The following is a 22,989-nucleotide window of genomic DNA, read 5'->3' as shown; positions in this document are numbered from 1 at the left end:
CTGTAGAAGGAGCCTGCTTTCCTAAAAACATCACACAGTCGTTTGCATCAGCCTGTGGCCCCGGTAGGTGGGATTGAAAGCAGCGCCCCGGGCAAGGCTGCAGGAGATCAAAGCGGGCGGCCTGGGCAGGCCCGAGGCCAGCTCTGATTTATTTCTCTGATAAATAAACGACGCATCCATCTGCTGAGAGGAGTGGCATGGGAGCGAGCCTCCGCCGCTCGCTCGCTTTCTTTCTTCTGCCGCCATCTGTCCGCTGGCCGCGCGGGGAGGCGGAGGAGGAGAGAGCCAGGGGCCCGGCTCTTTTTTACTGCAGCCCTTATGCAACAGGACGGCCGGCCCGTCTGCGTGTCTGTTCCCCATTAACGGGCTCTCCCTCATTCTGGTACAGTACAGCGCTTGACGCCTCGCGCACATATGGATTTACTCAAACGGAGGCACTTGCTGTGTTCCATCCTCCTTGGAGAGAGAGAGAGAGAGAGTGTGTGTGTGTGTGTGTGTGTGTGTGTGTGTGTGTGTGTGTGTGTGTGTGTGTGTGTGTGTGTGTGTGTGTGAACCAAACACATGTTGTAAAGCGTGTCCACAAAGAGGACCCACAGCGGTAAATCCCGTTGGTGATCATTTACTGACGGACATCAAGTGCAGCAGGAGGAGGGCGCTTAACAAGGGATGAAGTCATTCAAAGGCAGAATGTGCGAGTGAAAATAAAACAAAGCGCCGCCAATGTAATTATCCCTGCAAGACATAATGTAAACACACCATGGACACGTGTGACGGACACTTTAAAGGATCATTCCGGCTCGTTACAACGTACCCTCGCACCACCCGCCCCTTAGTTACTGTTGCCAGGCTTGTCAAGCTTCGCATGCTAGCAGCAGCACACATGTGCTAGCGGCAGAGCACATGATACAGCGCCAGGTGGCATATTTTCCTCCCGACAGGAGTAGTCATTTTTTTCAAACCACGCCTCTTTGATTTCACACAGAAGAAAGACAAAAGCAGGCTCCTCATTTTCTAGCCGCCTTTTGTTTGCTGAAAGAAACGACTGTCGCTAGCAGATCTAACTAGCCGTGGCTAGCTAACAATTAACACAAGCCGGCTTCAATTGCAAAAACTTTTGTGCCGTAATGTGACAGTGCTCAAAGACCGAGATAAACGTTTGTAATTATTTTTTTTCTAACACAACAGCTGTTTTGATGCTTGCTATATGTAATGACCTCCGGCATGGGAGATGGATGTGCTAGCAAGCAGGCTAAAACCGTTGGGCTCTAGCGTCTTTCGCTAGCACGACTCTTAAAGGGGCAGTAAGCGATTCTAAAGCAATACACGTTTCGTGAAAATAAATCTGCGATCATTTCTTCACCGTCCGTTAGCAGTCGCTTTTGTGCGCCGAAAAAAAAAAAAGGAAGGATTCTCGCCGCAGCCCTGGCTCTGTAAATTGAAAACCAAAAAATGGTGCTGACCGCACCACAAAACACTTTGTGTAAACATCCCTCATCGACACGTTAAGAGACGTGCTAGCAGGTTTTGGCCTAGTGGTTAGTGCGTCGGACTCTCATATCGGTAAAATCACAACAACAACAAAGGGAGAAACAAGCTTTCTCCAAAATCGTTTACTGCCCCTTTAAGGTGTCGGGGTGTGAGGTTTACGCACACACGCATTGCACTGTCCAGCAGTGACTCGACATGGACACGCAACAGGTTAAAGGTTAGATTTACGCTCTATTTTCAGAAATTTAAAACAGTATTGTTGCACTTATACAGAAGAAAGGCATCTAAAGGGTTTGAGGTTGATGAATTTAATCGAGTCTGGCCGGAGTTGCTGGAGGCTGATCCAACATTAAACGCTGTGCCAGGCCTGATCAGAGCTTTTTGAAATGGATGCTGCTTGGCAGGGAGAGTAATGGGATTACAGACGTACAGGTGGTGGTAAGCTGGTCGACATTTGCAGCTTTGGCTGCAACTGAAAAACACAGTTTAAATACATTCCTTACATTTGTTGCCGTTGCGTTTTGGTTTTGGAAAGGCAAAAAAAAAAAAAAGGGACCACACAAAGATTTTGAGTACAGATCCATACAGACAACTTCAGCACTACTGCCTTGTATCTAAGCAAGGTATGATTGTACGATATGATTGTACAAACAAGTTAACAGGTTAGTCAGTTTATCAAAATAACATTGATAAATAAAACTAAACATGATTAGAAATAATTTGTTTTTCTGCAAAACAGAGGCTATTGCTGAAATAAGTCTATAAACTGTGAAGAATGCTTATATTATATATATGTATATATATATATATATATATATATATATAATCGCTTTGATTTCCACTTCCAAATAACTTTATATGACCATGAAAACACTTCTATCAACATGAATGGAGGCCAAAACTGTGATATGAGTATATCGGACTCATAAAAAGAGTCAGTCCGTGTGACTCATTCACTTGTTTGATGGTATTTGGATATCGGACACAATGCAGGAGACTAACTGTAAACAGCATTTCATAATGACATCCTCCTCTGCACAGTGACACATGGCGAAGGAGCGTTTTTTTCCCCCAAATTTCTCATTGTAGACATTTCGGAGAAATAGGCCCATTTTGCATTACAACACTCTGACATCAGGTGTGTGTTGACACACTGACACACAGCCATGGATGGATCATGAGGAAAAAAAAGGCTGAAAGAGCCAGAATCAACACAACATGCATAGTTGTTATGTGTCCTTCTGTGTTGGATTTTCACTTTTCTAAAAGACTTTGTCTTTTAACTGAGCAAATATTAATATTTAATTTCATACTGGGGCTCCGGCCCAAGAACAAGACCCCCCCCCCCCCGACCCAACTTGGCCCGATCCAACCCGTTTTCAGTAATCCATACATGAACACAGCAACATTTTCATTTCCTCTGCTGGGAATCAACATGAAATTTACCGGCGTGTTTTCTCCAGATATTCATCAACTTGCCAGTGAGCGTCTGTCCTGACGGCTTGTCAGTCACAACCTTTGACACTTCTCTGTTATCTCTGTTCCACTATCCCCCTCCGGCAGACCCGCGTACAAACAATCTGAAGTTTGAAATCGGACCCTGCCCAAAGGTCCATCTGACACACACACACACACACACACACACACACACACACACACACACACACACACACACACACACACACACACACACACACACACACACACACACACACACACACACACACACACACACACACACACACACACACACACACACACACACACACACACACACACACACACACACACACTTCTCCAGGTTTGAGCCACAAAGTAAGAAACTCAGGAACAAACAAGCTCACAGGCAATACTGTGAACTCCTTTTTTTGGGGGGGGGGGGGGGGGGGGGGGGGGGGGGGGGTGAACTAGACATTGCATTCCAGTGAAAGGTACGTTTCGACATGCAGCGAAGTTTTCCCAAGAAAAATATTACCACCTCATTTACCCATTGGACAGGTAGAATCCAACCAACCAAATCCATCCATAAAATAACCCTGCAACAATTACGGGGCGACAGCAAATGTTTTGTTTTTTTAATTCCTTAGGTAACGCATTTGGACGAATTTTAAAAGGAGAAGAAATTTTCTTTACGGCTGACCCCTGCCGACCCCCCCCCCGCCCCCTCCGCAGCACGGTCAAATATTTACATGGGACCCAAATGACACATGGGACAAAAACAACACACTCGAGCTGCCTCTTAAGGAGACAAACCGCCACTCAGTCCTCTTAGACCTGAAGGACTAGACGCATGCAGGCTCGACACTATTCAGCCTCAGGGGGAAATCGGTTACGTCCGCGCGAGAAAAAAGCACCACTCACCGGCAGCTGGTCCCCCTCTCTCTCGCTGCTCTGTCAAGTGTACTGACTGCTGTCTCCGGCAACATTGGCTGGACTGTGACGCAACCAACCCTTCCTATCCATAGCTCCGGGGCAGGAGAAGGAGAGATAGACAGGAAGGCGGTGAGCAAGACCAAAAAAGGAGGAAGTGAGAGGAAGGAAAAAAAAACTGGGGTATTCGGAGTTAAATTTGAACTTCCAGGGAACGCCGATTCTGGTGGTTCACAATATGGCGTGGAAATGGATTATTTGTAAAAACCACTTGCAATTTGGTGTGAGTAACGTGGAAAGAGAGAGGAGAAGCCCTGGCGGGTGCCGGTGGGCACACTGGTCTGTTGATATGAGAAGCAGATGTGAAATATGCAGACACAGGAGGAAACGGCAGACGGCGAGTGTTGGGTCTGCACAGATGTGGACGCGAGCTGCTTTCACAGCCTCACACAGGCGGACGGGGCAGAGAAACAAAAACTTTGGGTTTCAGATCGTCAGCTGAATAAAAACAAGACATCTAACGAGGTCACTGTTGGCTCTTGAGAATTGAAAAAGACACTTTGCACTGTTTGATGCCGTTTGACCCGACCTGCCGATTTAATAGAAACAGTGACAATGATGAGTTGAAAATTGTTAGTTCCAGCCCCAGTTTACTGTCTTTATGTCTTTTGTTTTCACAGCTAATGAATGAAGTCTGCAATCAGAACGCGGCACATCAGCTTTTCTATAGTGACAATCCCCTGTATCCTGGCTTCATCTGAACATTATTTTACTTACCATAGAAGAAGAAAAAACTCCACTTCCCAAGGGAGGCTACGCCGGCGGGTTTCAGTGGAAGAACCGATCAATAGCTCCAAGGTCCGACACGCAGGCAGGTGGTGAACGCTATAGTCCCGGTCGGAAATCAAACTGTCGGCTCTTGTCGGATGAGTGTGTCTGTGTGTGTGTGTGTGTGTCTGAGTGTGTATGTGTGTGTGTGTGTGTGTCGGTACGTTTCAAGTTTCTAAAATAGTCCCGAGCTTCAAGGTGAAATCGCTGGACGGAGTTAACCTGACAGACGGTGGGATCGAGAGAACGTGACAAGAGGCTGAGAGGCTCGCTCTGTTTACTACAGCAGTCTACTAGGAAGACGCACACACACACACAGAAAGAATATCATCCACCCCGCCCACCGGCTTAATCACCCCCACAAGCTCACACACATCCTGGCTGAGTCACGTAAACCTCCCACTGAAACTGATCCCTACTGGGAATGCGCAAAGTTTTCCATCTGAAGAAAAGCGTTGTGGTGTCAACAATCTCTCAAAATCCACTGAGCAATCGTCACATTTTTCTCTTATTCATGCTCGTTTCTGTAAACCGTCCAGCTCGACCTCAGCGGCACCTCACTTGAACTCTGAGCGGGCAGGGTCAAGAGGTCAAAGGCCGAGGACGTAAATCTGTTCAAACGCGGCCGACACACAAGCGACGACATCCTCCGCGCGGTTACAACAGCACATTCAGTGTGTCTGGATCAGCTCTGAAACAAAAACATAGCTAATATGAAAACAGAACAACGAAAAATGACCCTAATCCTATTCTGATGTATATCAAATGCCGTTGGTTCGGCATAGTGTTGAAATAATTAGGTGGTTTACAGAATATTAATCAACACCAATTTGATAATGGGGAAATAAGAGTGTCCGAGTCAATACATCACACAACTCTTCATATGAAAACCGTGGTAGATTTATTTTACGGCGCTTTACTTCCATCAGAAGTTCCATGAATGTACATTTTTGGTTATCTGTTATAGACTGAACAATTAACTGATTAATCAGGAAAACAGTCTGCGGGTTAATCGGGTTACATACGTGGAAGTTGCGGCCCAACCTGTGCTGTTAAGTTTGTCTCATGCAGAGACGCTGCCCAAGTGCATTATGGGGAATGTAGGGTCCAGTGTTGTTAAGTAAGGACATCTCAGCCTCTGACTGAACATTATGGATTTGAAATCTCTATTATAAATGAAAGATTTGACGTTTAGTAAACGACAAATCTTTGGGTTTGGGTCAATCGGTCAAAACTTGAAGACTGACGCTAAACCATTACAGATTAATATATATATAAAATTGTTTTTTTTCCCGCTGGTACTTTAATGGGACGCATAGAGAAAATCTAAAAGATGACATCGGTGATCTGGCTGTCATTGATCGATCGGTGAACAATTTTCTTGATCGATTAATTTGCCCAAATGACAGAAAATGAGAAAGATTTTGAATTTAACATCATAGGAAGACAAATAGGAAATCTGAAAAGTTGAAAATCTGAAACCATAGAATTATCACATTGGGTATTTAAAAAAAAAAGGATTCAGGGATTAAATGATTATCAATATAGCTGTTGATTATGTCTTTGTCAGTCGACTAATGGTGATGTGTGGGAAAGTGCAGTGTGTGTGTGTGTGTGTGTGTGTGTGTGTGTGTGTGTGTTTTAGCCTTAATGCCAGGTCACAGTCTGCTGCGTTGACCACAAACACTCGGCCCAATGCTCTCTGTTCTTTTGTCATTCGGGTTAATCCAAGATGAAGCGTGTTCAAATCCCCCGCAATTAGCCCGCTCACAAAAACAAATTCAGACCCCCGAGGCTGGGGGGGAGGGGAGGGGAGGGGGGAGGTGAAGGGGGTAAAGGAGTGGATCGGTTTTAGTGCTCATCCCCACCTCCCTCTTGTCCCCCGTCTTCAAAACAAGGCGATCTGTTGAATCCATGTCCCCCCCCCCCCCCCCCCCCCCCCCCCCCCCCCCCCCCCCCCCCCCCCCCCCCCACTGTCAGCCTTATTTAGGGGAGGCCATGTTTAAAAGAGTGGACAACAGTGTGATGCAATTACCCTGAAGGATTACACCCCGAGGGTACGAGCATTGTTGGGGCCAGGGATGGGGGAGGGGAGGGGGAGGGGGGCTGACCACGAGTGACCTCTCTTGATTCCTGACCTTGGCATTAACCCCTCAATAACCATAAGCTGTGAATTCTTTCAAGTCTTCACGGGAAGCGGTTTGATAACCCTTGTTATCCCCATACGAGTATGGGGATAACAAGGATGAGCACGTTGGTGTGAGAAGAGACAAAGACGTGCAGAGAAGAGGAAAAAGGATTTAGGCCAAAATATTTCAACCCGTGAGGCCGCTGGAAGTTCCAGCTTCGTGGCCGGCTTGTGGTTAAAGAGTCATTTAGAAAAAGCGAGTGTTACACGTTTCCACAGCCATAACAATAACATATTTTTTTGGAAATTGGAGCCTCTTCAAAAGCTTTGTTATCGCCCCGTCCCCCTACACTGAGCCGCGCCGACTGCGATCCTCAGAGCGTTTCACTGAGCAGCGGTCGTTTACATTTCTCAAAACACGAACCAACAATTAGTGAGCTTTGCCATGAGAAGACTCTTCGCATGCGAGGGATTGTCGGGGAGTGTGTGTGTGTGTGTGTGTGTGGGGGGGGGGGGGTGTTTTCTCAGCCCATCTTCTCACCGGGGGCCTCCTCTTAAGTCTTTGAACCCGGGCTATACTGGTGGACCCATGCGAGGCCGTGTTCCTATTGGAGCGTCAGTCAGGTACCCTCTTCCTGTTATTCCCCCGTCTGACGCGATGCTGCTTCCTGACTCGGATGCTCCTGGGGGGGGGTTGAACTGGCGTCACTGGTACACCCCCCCCCCCCACACACACACCAGTGTTTGTACTTCCCTGACAAGACTTTCTATGGACGGACACTCGTAAGTCAGAGTCCAGGTTGTTTGTTATCGCTGGACGACTGATTTTCTTTCCACTGACCCCGATGGACAACCATCTGCTTTTTTTCCAGGACTTCAGTCGTGTTATTACACCACCGCTTTGCGTCAATGATCTTCAGTTTCTGAGGGGACATGACCAATGAATATATTAAATAATAACTCATGCACATAGATCCCCTCAATCCGACATACTGGACCATACATATGAATTTAACTTTTTCATTTGCGAAAAAGGAAGATGGTGTTCCTTCCTTCGTGAAGTTAGGTGACGTAGACTCTTTTTTTTCCCACCAAGATATGACCACAAATACTTGGTCGAGAGAGTCAATCTGAAACTCATCTTGATTGGAAATATTATTCCCAATCGTATGATGTCAATCTGATAAGTGACATAATGATGAAGTAGTCCAAGAATTCATTTTTTCGAGGAATGTCTGCACCTTAAAGGACACGGGACACGACCTTCAGCTTGTGCAGACTGAAAAATAAGTCCTGATCGCATGATGGTAGCAGTGACATCATCCTGACGTGGCATTATTACAGTGCAAAACAAAAGAATCAAGGCGCCCGACCAAGCGGCTTTCGGACATGCGCTGAAGACTGGAACTTCACCTGCCAGCCCCCTTGTAAAAAAAAATGTGAGCCCGAGTGAGAATACAGCAGGAACATTTGCGAGCGAGTGGGCGTGTTGATGGCTGTAAACAAAAAAACTGCTTCCCGCAGCAGAATCTTCGCCACGTCCTGAATACTACAGAGATTCTCTACTGCTGCCGCGAACGCGTCTGACTGGGACGATCTCCTCCCGCGTCCGTCACGTGTGGACGGCAAAAACTGCAATGTCGCGGACAAGTTGATTGACTGAATTATCAATGACATACGTGGAAAAGAAGAGACGTCTTTGTACTCTATCCTCGGTGACCTGCGGTCTGACGTTGAAATGAGTAACGGTTCTCACACGACTGGAAAAGTACAGCTGGGCAGGAGGAGTCGCCGATTGGTTTGCGGCAGATTAAGTCGGGGTGTGTGTGTGTGTGTGTGTGTGTGTGTGTGCGTGTGTGTGTGTGTGCGTGCGTGTGTCTGCACAAGAGGGAGCTCAGAGCCTGTCGCAGCCTGCTGCTGCGGCTGGGATCCACAACACGAGAGCCACGCGGACATCGTGGGAATATGTCACGTCTGAGAAGTGACGTGAACATCGGGGAGACTTGATATTAAGGCATTAATATATGTATATATATTAAAAGTCTCGGTGCCCATCGGTGCAGTCGAGCTCACCAGCCGGCGCTGGGCGCAGACGCTCATTCTTGAGCAAGACCGATGATGAATTCATTCTTGCGCATGTGGTGGTGTTATTTTTCTCATTAATGGGCGGCGACAGGTCAAATCACTGTAAACACGCGTTTGCTCGTCGTCACAGGCCGGTTACCACATCGAGAAATCATGAGGTAAACAAAGCCGCGGACGCAATGACGGGCCGGTCGGTCTGATCCCGTCTGCGCTTTGTCACCAAAAGAAAACACGTTTTCACGATTTCTGAATGAATCACAGCATATATATATATATATACATATATATATATATATATATATATATATATATATATATATATATTTTTTTTTATATATTGGTAGAGAATCACCCCTTGAAGGCCACGATACGGACCGATGCGAACAAGATGTGCGAAGGCGACATTAGACGTTCCCTGTGGAGGTGTCTTATAAACAAAAGTTACTCGCCGCTTCCAATCACTGTTACTCACAAAAAAGTCCGTCTGCGTCACCGAGGCGTCATGTGTCAAAACATATTTCCCTTCTCATAAAACCCAATTAAAGCATTCTTTTTTTCTTTTTCCCCCCCCACACACAATGCATTGTTCACATCCATGTTCGCTGGCTCAGTCTTCTACCGTTTCAACTCATAACTTTTTTAATCAAGTAGTGCTTTACTTTTCTTATTTTGATATTTGTATCATTTTTCCTGTATTAAAAAACCCCCCCCACATGTATGTATGTTGTATCATGACGGGAGCAAAAAGTGCTGGTTGAATTCCAGATTGAAGTGATTCAATATCTAAATCAATCAAAACAACATTTCCTGCTGATTCATATTGACTCAACTCTGCTAACGGATGTTAATCCTCCATAGTGGGATTTTAAAGCGAGAGCCAAACCAGTACGGATGTTTTGAGGGCCTACGATATTTCCACCTCCTTTAAACCACTTTTACTAACAACAACAACAAAAACACACACAAGCCATTTTCCTCGTCTGCCCCTCGTGTCCATAGGGTGGGCTTGCATTACTTCATAAAGTAAACTTTCAAAGAAGTTCACAGTTATAGCTGTGAACTTCCCCTGAAAAACAAAACAATTTAAAGACTCTGTAGTCTGCAGCGAGTCAAGTTACCAAAAGTACAACTACGGCTGTGTGAAATACTGAATATGGGCAGAAATCAAGGTGAACTGATGGACATGATATTTATATTCCTGTAGTGAAATAATCACCTTCAACAGTGATGGGGGGGGGGAGACAGGGAAAGAAAGGAAACATGTCGAGCGTATTTATAAATTGAAGGTCAAGACTTTTAACTTGGACTGAAATGAACCGAAAACTCAAAATGAAAGAGTTCTCTCTCCTCTCTCCCAGGATGGAGGAGGTCTCTCTTCTCTCTCCTACCAAACGCAACCAATCGAGGCAAAGGGCCGCCCCGCGGAAGAAGACAGGCAAACTTTAAGGGGAAGCGCACACAGCTGTTTCAAAGGGCTCTGCCGTCCATACATTCTGGGATGAACATGACTGCTCCCATCCTGCAGGAGCAGTCGAACACCCGCAGGCGGAAGGACGAACTACAACCGGCGCAGTTAGTGGGACTGCATGACACCCGGGACTTGTTCCGTTCTCCTCCAGCCGTCAGTCGAATCCCGGAAACAGGCATCAGGCCCTGACGAATGTTCAATGTGCGGCTCCTTGTCAGTTAGGGTCGGCTAAATGTGGTCGAGTCAGTCGAACCACAAGTGTGTTTGTTTAAAAAGAGAAAAAAAGGAGATCAAATATGACGACTGCGGACACGGAGAGCAGCTTCAGGGCGAATGATTCAAACGCGAGTGATGAGGTGATTCTACTGCGAGGCTTACGTCACAGGGCCGCATCTGAGCGGGTCTGACTAACAGACCAATGCCATATTAATTCCCCTCCAACGAAACAAAAAGTTGGCAGAGGATTCAGTCATTACATGCAACTGAATGGGGACGAGAGAAAACACAATGGGAGTCAGATCCAAGGAGCGAGCGACCGCGTGACGCACCAGGTTTTTCGTGGCCGGCTGACGAGAAGTCACGAGCATCATGATGCATGAACCAAGTCACTTTCTATTGGCCGTTTGTTTTCATTCACACACCAACTACTCCGTTCACCTGCTTCCACTCCGATCTTTTAAGTGCACAAATTGAAAGATGTGCATGAGGGCAGTCGGATGGTAGCGCACGGACGGCGCACCTCCCGCGAGTCCAAGCCAGCTCGCGCCACTCTCATCCTTTCCCGTTTCTGTCGAACCCCTTGACTCTCTCTCTCTCCGCGTCGTCCCTGCGCCTCCAGCTGTTTTGGGCTGGGAGAGGCCCCGGTTGCCAAGGCGACCCGCGCCTTGCGGAGTTGTCTTGTCTGGACCTGTCTCGTCAGAGCCGGGGCGACGGAGGGAGGGGAGACGAAGGGAGACGGGGGTTAGCAGAGAAGAGTGGGGGCGGCGGAGGGTAAGCGGCCGGGAATAATAAGCTGTTCGACGTGGGAGTCGAGATCCGAGGTGGGGACGGCGGCGGCAGGTTCAGACTAGCACTCGAGCGCCAACCGGCGCAATCTGAAATGAATCCCCAGCGACTCAGCCAAGAACTGACTCTGGATTGAACATCATCGTCCAGTTGGACACTCACAGGCTTATTTTTCAAATCCCCCGGACTTTCAGGAAAAGCCACAGCAAAGAATCCAAAAATACACCAGAGAGTCGGCCCTCTTGGACACGTGTGTGTGTGTGTGTGTGTGTGTGTGTGTGTGTGTGTGTGTGTGTCGGGGTCATCGAGAAAAGCCTCCGAGTGACCGCCGAGGGGCCGCCGTGTGACGCGGTGACAGCGACGCACAAACACAGACGCTGACACCCGGTGCGAGTTCATGCAGGATGTCAGTGCAGTCGTGCTGCGAACGGAGGCGACGCAGCCTCCGTCGGGAGCTTGATATATGGCAGGGAGGAGACCAGAGGCAGACTCGGCTGGGCCGGGGAATAAAATGGTTTAAACGCAGTGCAGGACCAGGCCTGCGATCCTCTCTCTCTCTCTCTCTCTCCCTGTGTGTCGGCCTGCACTCGTGTCTGTTCCGTGTCCTGTTGCCAAGCCGCCGGGATATCAAAGAGACAAAAAGTTCTTAAACTGAAATATACAATTTTTTTATGTATTTCTCTCCCTTTACTGAGTAAAAAAAAAAAATCCTTCTTTAATGTGTCTAAATCTGCGTAGTATATTTATATTTATAGTATATTTATATTCCTGGAAATGGTGGCCGGGGTGGCTCCATGGATAGAGCAGGCACACATACTGTATACTGTATACTACTGTATACGCAGAGGTCAAGGGTCGGAATCCGACCTGTGGCGATTTCCTGCATGTCTTCCCCCTCTCTCTCCCCTTTCTCATCTAGCTGTCATGTCAAATTAAAGGCGGAAAAGCCCCCAAAAATAATAATCAAAAATAATAATCAAAAATAAATAAATATATATAGATATATATAATCTATATTCCTGGAAATGTGCATGTCACTGGTCACACAGGTGCATAGCGAGCGAGCGAGCAGCAGAGTGACCCCGTGGGTTCAGGGTCGTCACTGACAGCGCCCCCTGCTGTCTCAGGCTCGTCACAGGCGGCGACACTTTCCTGACAACTATGCAACAGGCCAAGCCGAGTGAGCAGCACACTACTGTCAGAAAACAAATCAGATTTTGTTTTATAGCCTGGGAGTGCCAAAACTAACATGACGCACCAACGTCTCACTTTTCTTACTTCACACAACTTAAACGTAATGAAAAGTACCAGAAATATTGAGAATTGTGACATCTCGGAATACCCCCCCCCCTTCCTTACCAGAACACAAAGGAAGTCATTGAAACAGAATGTCTCTCATTCGACGCCACTTGCAGAAGACGAAGCCAAGAAGACACATTGATATGATCACGGCTTCGATTGTCTCCGTCGCTACGCGCAAGGATGAACCCTAGAGAACACATGGTGTTTATAACATTTTAAGTTTGCGACATTAAATCAAGTAGATTTAATTTAATAAGTACCACCGCCAGGGTCCAACAGCCCCCTTAAATGAAATGAAACTGCATCAAATTACGCACACTGACAGATATTACTATGTCCTATCTCGCAATGCTTAAAGAAAGAGCAAACAAATTCCTGAATCCGCCCCTTTGTCCGGATCAACGCCAAAATCAAATGGGTTCTTTCTCGGCCCATGTCGAATCGTTCCCGCCAGGTTTCGTGGAAATCCCTCAGGTAGTTTTTGTGTAAACCTGCGGACTAACAAACAAACCAACAACCCGACGGACAGGGGTGAAAACATAACCTTCTTGGCGCAGGTGATAAATACAAAAAGTGTGTTTGTACTATATATATATATATATATATATGTATATATATATATACATATATATGTATATATGTATATATATATACACACACACACACACTTCTGTCCTACTGAGACACTAAGCTGAGCTGTTAACATATGAGTCTAAAGTTTGACCTTGAAAAAACTGTTACTTTCAGTTACTGTGGTAAAATGCTGCTGCAGAAACAGTGTGTTGCGTACGTGTCTCGCTCACTCTGCGAAACCTCGCGCCGTTCAGATCAACTGCTGTTGTTTAACGGCCACAACTTGAATGTTTTTTTTAATTGACTCCCCGCGCTCTCGTCAGCGCCGCAGCAAAAAAAACCAACTGTAGCTCCAAAACCCGACAGACACGTCACAGTGCTAGACATTTCTGCAGCCGAGAGACGGTTTGCAAGTCGAGTTGCTTTCCAATAGATAAGTGTATTGTGACTGTATTTTTCTGAACTATGCATCATGTCCATCAACAAATGGCATGCGGACAACATTTGCGATCACATTGGATATTTCCCTCGGAGTCGGTGACCAAACCAAGGCTAAAAAGTGAGTAAATATTAGAATTAGAATTTATCAGCTGGACACAAGTACAACCCCAAATGAAAGCGAATGTTATATTGACTGTGGCCACAAATATGGAGTTAATATAGAGAAGCTGCTATCCATCGGAAAGTCGCTGACAGAATCAAAACCTGATAAATGTTTCGACTGCATCGGCTAACGCCAAAAAACGGTGAAAACACTTGACACAAATATCGTGAGTGACTCTCTGGCCACGCGTCGACCTGCCCGTCTGTCCCAGTCCACACTGGGATGCGAGTCCCTCCCTAATCCCCGTTGCATAACAACGTCCACCCCGACCAAGGAGACGGGTGGCGTCATACAAACTACTTTAATACTTGTTTTTTTTCCCTCTCTCGTTCAAAATCTCTACCTACAAATCTTGAGAAGGGTTTGTCATGCCAGAGGTGCCGGACAGTGGGCACAGTGGGAAAGGGAGACTCAATAAAGTGAGGAGCAGGCAGAGAGAGGCAGCAAGGATAGTTCAGGTTAAGCTCTTTGACTCTCTCTTCTTCCCCCCACTTTATTATTCTCAGTTGCCATGGAGAAAAATAAAAACTATATATAACCATCTCCCTCTCTCTCTCTGCGTTCACCGTCTTTTCTCTCTGTCTTTCGGCCGTCCCCCCCCCGGAGAAGACAGGCAGGGAAAATCCGTCCGAGGCTCAGGCAGGACTGAGCCGACAAACCAAAACAGCCTCGAGCGCCGACGCGACAGACCGGGCGCTGTGTCGGTAACCAGGGGCTTCAAAGTTATAACTCATCTCACAGTCTGGTGGCCAGACGCAGAGTCCAAACACTCGCGGCCCCGTTAGCACCTGGCAGAAGAGGACGAAGAAAAAAAAAGCAGCATTGCCGCTCTGCTTCGCCTTCACTGTGCTGTAATGCGACGCAGTAATCTCTGGGTCAAACGCTTACAGGAGACATGCGCATGTGATTTTTCAGTTTTTCCCTTTCCTCTAGTGTGTTGTATAGGTTTTTTTTGGAGGCAAAGGGACCCCCCCCCCCTTCCCTGACGGAAAACACTGCTCCTGAAACGCCTCGTCAGTAGTCCGGACCTACGCCCTCAAACAAAGCCAGGTGAGGCGGTTGACCAATCACAACAGAGCGGGTTTTCATTGGGAGGGAGGGGCCTTAAAGAGACAGGAGCTTAAAACCAAGCGTTTCCGACAGAGGCTGAAAAGAGGAGCTGCAGGAATGGACAGTCTGAGGAAACTGATGCGTTTACTGAACATTAGAGCGCGTCAACCTTTTTCAAGTAACAACCCAAATGGAAATTATGAACCGGAATATGAGCATAATATGTCTCCTTTAATGTGGAGATTCGGGGACAGAGTCACAATCTCAGTGTTTTGTTCTGGGTTCCTGATTCAAAGGAAGTAAAAAGCCGCTTTTTGAGAAGTGCTGGTGGGTCAGAGTGGAGAGGGACAGAACATGTCAAAGTCCTGCAAACTCCTGCATTGTTTTTGGATTTACCTTCAGAATGACATGCCCATTTTCTGATGCGAGCCTCTCATCGGCTGGACAGCAAAACGTGTCGTCCTTCCAACACTCAAGAGTTCCAATAATAAAAGCGTTTTGAGGTCAAGGTTCGGAGGAGATTCGGCACGAAAATAACAACTTGGTCCGAGTTCAAGAAAGTTCATGGTTTGGTTTGAAATAAGTACTGGTCAAAGTTGGGGAAGCCTCAAGGCGGTTAAAATGACTGCGCTGGTAATGTTAGAGCAGCTTCGTCATCTCGGTTAGAAAGAAGACCAACGCTGACTCTCAGTAGAAAGTGGGACACAATGAGTTCTCCCATGTCATCCATCCACCCCGGCTTCCTCTTTGTGCAGACTTAACGATCCGTTTAGCGGCGTCACACTATGTTTCCCCCTTTGCTTCCTATGGACGACACTCAAAGATCCTACGCTTGCTTGATGTTTCTGTCACAACGGCAGATTTAAGGCTGTTTGAAACTTCTCCAGGACGCAAAGACACTCTGGTCACAGACTTCCCTTATCGCTTAACGGTCTTACCTTTGAGGCCCTCCTGCGTTCGGGACACTCGGGGTGCTGGCACACCACCCAGTCCTCCTCCTGCACCGGCTTGTCATCTGAAACACAACACACACGCTGTCAATTTGACATCGCTCTTCATCACTGAGACACCGGCCGAGCCACCCAGCCCGCGTCCACGTCCATTAACACACCTTTCTTGGTAAAGCTGTAAAAACATAATGTAGACACCGAGACTGGACTCGCCGCCTGTGTTTACACAAGGACGAGCGAAAAGGAGGGGGGGGGGGGGGGGGGGGGGGGGGGGGGGGTACCACGAGCACATGAAACACTCTCGCACAAGTAATGGAGACCAAAGCAGCCGTGATGTGAAAATGGGAAAAAAGAGAAGTTCGCTTGAGGAGATTCCTGGAGGGGGAAAGGTAAACAGAGGGAAGAGGGTGGGGCGTGTTGTTGGGAGGAGATCAGAGAGAAATGATTAACAACCGCAGAGACAGGAAGAAAATTGGGCAAAACGAGAGGAAGCCCCCCATTCTGGGTTTTTTAACTGAAGTGCACTCATAGCGGCGAAGCTCGCCGTGGTCCACTCCGCAATAACAAATCACCGTTGTCAAATAAAAAAAAGGTCGGAAATCTGCCCGACTGGCTGGACAACGGTACTCTGAGGGTATGATAAAAGGCAGCGTTTACATCTAGATCTTCGACATGTACACACGCGATAAAAGACATCATAACATGGGGCCCGAGCGCACCGACACTTGTGTGTCACGTCTAATGGGAAAAGCAGAGCGGACACGTGTAGGAGAGGAGAAAGTACGAGCAGGGCAGCAGACGGGGGGGGTTTGGGGGGGGGGGGGGGGAGACATATGGCAGAGGCGCTTTGTTGCGAATCGTCTCGGGTTTCCCGGCACGACGGGACTTTGTAGTGAGCCCTTTCCAGAAAGCTCCGATAACCTGTTCCGTGTAATGTCACCGCTCCCTATTTGGCCGAGCCGCTAATGAAATATATCGTTAGTAAATCATCAGTAGCGGAGGCGGAGTGCTGCTAGAAAGAAGAAGAAAAAATGAAGTCACTCCGCGGCGGAGCTTTAAAGGCCAACTCTCAAAACAGCAATTCGTCACCGAGGAGAGAAAATGGTGAAAACGGCCGAGGCCAGGCCCCCGAGCCAGTGTCGGGAAACAAGTCACCTCGAGTCAAGGGTGCGTGTAGAGAAGAGTCGGCCCGTCTAGGGTAAGCAAGCAACGGTAACGGTTAGCGTGTTCACCGTCTTAGCAAATTGGTACTAACCCCAAAGTGCAGCAGAGTCTGATGGAAAGGAAAAGTTACTAGAATTCGGGTCGCGTGAGTTCACGTTGACAATCTATCCAATGACTGCGTCTAGACGTTTCACAAACTCGCCACGGAGCTGGAGGAAAAGTCAACAGGTCAACAGAGCCAGGAGGATTCATGTGGGAAACCGTGCACGTCTGCGCATACGTTTTTTTACGCCAGTCCACCCAGTCGATGTTGACACGCATTGTTCGGAACGAGTGCAAACGTTACGTTGCTGTTGGAACTGAATGCAGACTAATCACAGCCATTCGTGGAATCCTACGGTGGCTCTTACAGGAACAGCCAGTGAATCACCTAAGTCAGTGGGATTCATCCTTTTGGCAACCGCGAGCGTCTCTGTGAAAATTCATGCTGATCCACCCAGTCGCTGAGATATTTCCGTCTGGGTCAAAGCAATGAGCCGACCAATCAGTATCCCCTCGGATACCTTTCTACAATTCCGCCACGGCACAGTGTGTCAAACTCACATCACCTGCCGGGACATTAGGGGGAAAAAGGTCTCTCCTGTGCCGGGAGCAGGCCGAGGCGAGCCCTCGGCTCTGGATGTGGCCTCGGCCGGCGGGGCCTCGGGCTAATGGCTCCCTCGGGGGGTTCACAAGCAGCAGCCTGCAGAAGCTGGGAAACGCTCCAGCTCAATATGGAGCGTTTCCCGGAGAGGCAGCAGAAACGACTCCACCACACGGCAAAGACTTCACAGCTTCTCCTACGGACAAGCGTTACTCGGGGCTCATGGGTTTGGATCTCGGGGCGCATTTCGCAAGGATTGAGCGGAGTGAGCTGAACGCACAAGGACGCTGGTCCATCGAAACCCTCGAAGGCCAGGCGAGGCTCGGAATGCCCTTTTTTTTTAAATGAAGTGCTGTCTGCCCCCCCCACGTGGCCAATAGTTCAGTTATTGCAGCTTCAATAACAAAATCTCAACTCAGTTCAACTCAAATTACTGAAACTTGAATTAGAAAAAGAATATTTAATCTGTGATGATGGGTCAGAATTCAAATTTCTGTGTATAAAGTGCCACAAGTCGCCCGTAGGGGTGAGTTCATAAAACCCATTGTCAGCGTCATCTGAACTATTAATGTTTGGAATCATTTTGAATTCATCATCACAGATGGATCGTTAGTACACTTTTATAGCTTTACAAACCTGTCTTGATAAATAATCAATTGTTGGTAACACTTTATTTCAATTCCTAAAAAAATCTTGAAGGTTTCCCGGTCAGACTCAAATAAAGGCCTCCTTCCATTTCGACCCTTAAACCTTAAATATGTTATATTCATTCTTCTTTTTTTTTATAATTGGTAACATGTTCTTTGTTGTCGCAGCACTAATTAGCAACACATTCATCTATCTCACATTAATCTGTGTTAAAATAAAACCTTATCACAATTGTTTTTGTCTGAAAGCTCAAAGTCCTTTGGGAATTTGCGATGGGAACTTTTCTCTATGTTCCCTGACAAATATAACTACTCGTGCCTTATCCGGCTGGGAGAATAACAGATAGAAGGACAGGCTGTGTGCCAACTTTGTAAAATGCAAATTGCCCATATATCTAATTATGCTCCATCTGTGAACAAGTGAGGCCGACAATGGGTGTGATGTTTGTTTGACACACTTTTCATGCAAATGAGACCGTGAAGGCACCACAACTTAATGTGGTGATACGGGTTACGTTACACTTCACATTTATTCAAACTAACTGAGCCACAACCTCAAATACACTTTATCCCCATCTGACCTAAACTCTAGGCCCACGTCCTCTCCTCTACCTCTTAGCCCCTCTTCCTTTTCACTACTTGACCGACTTGTAAATTGTTCCTGTATAATCACTCTCTCCACTGCTGAACCTCCATCTTCTCTCCTACTTGCCCATATCTTGCTGACTCTCCTGCTTTCTCTCTCTCTCTCTCTCTCTCTCTCGCTCTCTCTCTGATGAACTGGAATTCCTGAACTCAGCACTGCTGATTAAGCCAAAAGCAAACACAAGCACGAACTATACACGAACACACGTGACGGCAGACAATGAGCTGGCACGCTACAGAGACAGTGGAGCATCCACATCTACGCAGCAGCTCTCTGCGGCCTTGCCCCGGGGCAAAGATCCACATTAGACACCCAGAAAGAAGCCACAGCACTTGGGGGGGGGTTCCAAAAGATGCACACTTGAACCCGCCAAGTATTCCCACTTGTCAATCTCCACATCCTCATTTTGAAACCATAATGCAAAACACAGTTTTAAAGTGTCAAAGCTTTGTGAGCGCTCGCTGAAAGGCAAATATAAAGACATTCAACTTTGTTAACATTTTGTGAGGGCTTGTTGGAAATTGAATACCTTTACGTTTTGGGCTGTCGCACAACAACAACAACAACAACAAAAAAAAAAGCCATCAATAGACACCACCTGAAATGTTACGAATTGTCACAATTTCCGTAATAATGAAACGAGTCATTAGTTGCAGCCCTCAAGCGCAAAGCACAAACAATTGTGTCTTAAAGGATTATTTATGCTAATGTCTTCTAAAACAACAGACTGTTTGAATGAATCAATATACTAATTGTAATGCCACCGGCTTACAACACTCACTAACTCCTCTGCCAGCGGGCAATCATCCAATCACAGCTAAGCAGCCGGACTTACAGAGGTCCGTCAAGCTGCTACTGTAAATCAACGTTTCACCAAAAATGCTTTTGGTGGATTTTACATCTGAAGGTCTGTTTTAGAAAATATCGATGGGAAATGTTCACAATTTTCTTAACATGAATTAATTAATTGACAGAAAATTCATCTGCAGATGAATTACCTTTGCCGAGGAGGTTGAGATTTCGCCCCCGTTTGTTGGTCAGTTTGCTCGTCTGCAGGATTACTCCAAAAAAAAAAAAAAAAAAGCTACTTAAAGGATTTCCCTGAAACTTTGTGGAAGGATGGGACATGGGCCACGAAAAAGGAACCCATCGAACTCCGGCGCGGATTTGGAAAAAAGGGTGCGATCCATGATTTGGTTTGTTCACTTTCTTTAACATTGCGAGATGATTCTATGACATTTTCAAGGAATTTTGCAGGGAATAATTCATGCATCTACATGGGAAAACAGGCATATTTAAGGGGACTGATATCTATGAGTGTGGGCTTGATTGGATTTCAGCAAAGTGTTGGGCCTTGGCGAAGCGAACATTGTAACTGATGATGGACATAATCGCTAAGTGCAGCGACAGCTGGAGTTGCAGTTGCATCTGCACATTCGGACACAGGCCAAAGACTCGTGCGCTTCTGGTCCAACGCGCGAAATATTTAAAACGCAGTGGTGGTGTGCAGCGGTCACCGCCACCTCCCCTCGGAGCCTCGCCACATCTCCATGTTGCGCAGGGGAGACGCCGAGCCGAGCGCACGTTCCGCCGCGAGCCTTCTTTGCACCCGTTTTTTCACGAGGAATGTGAAGAATTCCTCGCTCCGCGGCGAGGTCTCATTGTGGCACGCGCGGGGGGAGGTGAGCTTGTTCTCTATCTGTTTCCCGAAGGCCGGCCCGCGCGAGCCTCCTCTACGCCCGCCACACGCCCACCAGCCCCATATTATAGTGTAGCATACGCCGCCTTGCCAGGAGACAGTTATGAACAAAGACTCCCGGGAACACAGATGGCAGGCAGGCGGATGGCACGCGGTCAGGGAGAGTTGGCAAGGAGAAAAAGCCAAATCAGCACATGCAGGGTAGCAGGGAGCGTGGAAAGATGTGGAACGAGCAGAGAAGAGCTGAGGACGCGCCTGCAGGAAAAAGGCTATTTACTGTATTCAAACAAATAATGGGTTCATATGTTTCCATTTTTAAACATTTCAATAACTTCATTTGTTTTGGGTTTTTTCGGCTCTGTCCAAAGTTAAACAAACCGGCCTCTAAAGTTCAATTAAACGTGCCATATGTCATTTGTTTAATTTGTACAAAGAAAAATAAAGAGTGGGGGGGGGGGGGGATAATGCTGGATAATTTCTTGGCGAGTGGCAGTGATTTAATGACAGAACGTGAGAAGTTTGTGTTTGTTATTCCTGGCTTTCTCGATTAAAAGGTGTTACACCCACACCCATTTTCAATACATCTAACATTGTATCTCCAAAGGTTTTGAGTTGCAAACAACGAACCAAACATCGACAGTCGAAGCTCGACAGTTCTTCCCTCTGCAGGTGAGTAAGTCGGGGGCATAGCGAGCGGACGTGTAAAAAAAAAAACTAAAAAAGAAAACACAGCGCAGGTCGCAGCTGTTTCTAATGCCAGGACACAGCCCTCCCGCTTATGATGTTTGTTTTACCCCCACATGTGCATGGCAAACTCCACCCATCCCCCCTCGCCCGTCGCTCCCCACTCCACCGCCACATCCGAGCAAACCCGAGGTCTCCGTGTGTAAAACTGAAAACCGCACGACAACAAGTGTGAACTGTTCCAGGAGCCCGGGGCCGGAGGAGCGGCCCAATATTTTCAACTTACAAATGAAGTCCGATTTACTCTGCCGACTAATTATGGACTTATTTAATGGAAATTACAGTTGAGGCAAAAAAAAGAAAAAACAGGGCCCTTTCTCCAGCCTCTCCAGGCAGAACTGAGGTTCGACGTGACAGTGGAGACGTTGGGGCCGGGAGAAAAAAAGCTGAAATACTCAATACCAGGTCACCATATTTAAGAGGGGTCACCAGGGGATTACTGCATAACTCACATTTTTTTTAGGGCATTAATGTCAGAAAGTACAGTAATTGGTCAAGTGCAAGTTGTTATTGTATAATAGCGTGACCTTTTGTGTCAGGCCATTCTTTTTATGGGCTTTTATGTGGTGCTGAACTCGCGATGTAACACAGAGGCATGTTCTGTTGTTGCTGGAACTCGTGGCTGAGAAGGGCCGGAGGAATGCCAGTGTGTACTCGTCCACCGGGGATGGTTTAGACTGGCGCAGTGGATCGTAATGTACGGCAGGAATGCAGTGAATGTTGACCTGCAATAGTACTGGAACTCCAATTAGAACTCAATAAAACAAACGGCATTCGTCTTGTGTCGGACCACTGAACAAAGAGCATCCTCAAGCGCTCAGACAGGAAGCAAAGATTCATCGCAATTATGGTAAGAGGAAGAAAATACAAATCAAAGTGTGAGTTATGAAGTATGAACCTATGGATAAAAAGCTTGTGTCCCCCTTGAGCGCCAGTGATTGGTTGGTCCACTCAGGGCTCCTGTCTCTGCCAACAGATCACCTTAAGTCCAACGCAATGGACCTTTTAATGTGGCACTTTTCTGTCTTAACGGACTAAACAATTTACAATTTCCCGCCCGTTCGGACACATACGGAGGCAGAGCAGCCATTCGAGGCCACCGTTGGGGAGACTTGGGCGGTTCAGCGTCTTGCTCGAGGACACGTTCCACATGCGAGACGAGAGGAGCCAGAATCAAACCGCCGACCCTACAGCCGCAGGACGATCGCGCTCGACCACCAAGCGTGTTAACGAGACTGGGAACGTGTTAGGTGCTGATGCAAAATGACAAGTTTAGAAGGAAGCTCGAAGGCTGAGTGCTCCAGCCGTGTTTGGAAATGTTTTCCGTCGCTGCTCGGCGTTCGATGGCGCGGACGGCGAAAAGGGATCAAAGCTCCACTGTTCCCTCTGCGGCATTCCTCTTTTTTCCTTTTTGGTCTGTGCCAAACAGGTCTGCCTCGGCGGCAGGCACCGTCCCTTAATCTGACCGGAGAGTGGCCGGGGTTTCCACGAGGCTGGCAGAGAGGATGAGGATGAGGAACATTCCTCGCCCAGCCCTGTGTTATCACTTCCCCCCTTCAGTAATGGCATAAATCGGGCGGCAGGGCGGAAAGCAA

The 22,989-nt window shown here is 47.3% G+C and overlaps 1 protein-coding gene across 5 annotated transcripts in view; it reads right to left on the bottom strand.

The window, feature by feature from the left end:
* The window catches only part of plekhg5b (pleckstrin homology domain containing, family G (with RhoGef domain) member 5b), a 69,299-nt gene that overhangs the window by 31,870 nt on the left and 14,440 nt on the right, over positions 1–22,989 (bottom strand). For 2 of the 5 annotated variants that reach the window (XM_035644384.2, XM_035644385.2), the window contains one exon: positions 15,840–15,916. In XM_035644384.2, the coding sequence (XP_035500277.2) occupies positions 15,840–15,916 (77 nt within the window). Of the gene's footprint in view, positions 1–3,849; positions 3,992–4,635; positions 4,986–15,839; positions 15,917–16,012; positions 16,032–22,989 lie in introns of those variants that run through there. The other 3 variants (XM_035644388.2, XM_035644387.2, XM_035644386.2) reach the window with 3 other exon arrangements.

The sequence above is a fragment of the Scophthalmus maximus genome, chromosome 3 (assembly GCF_022379125.1).
Source record: "Scophthalmus maximus strain ysfricsl-2021 chromosome 3, ASM2237912v1, whole genome shotgun sequence".
Classification (NCBI taxonomy): domain Eukaryota; kingdom Metazoa; phylum Chordata; class Actinopteri; order Pleuronectiformes; family Scophthalmidae; genus Scophthalmus; species Scophthalmus maximus.
Note: the sequence above shows the minus strand (reverse complement) of the source record. Positions and strands in the feature narration are given on the sequence as shown.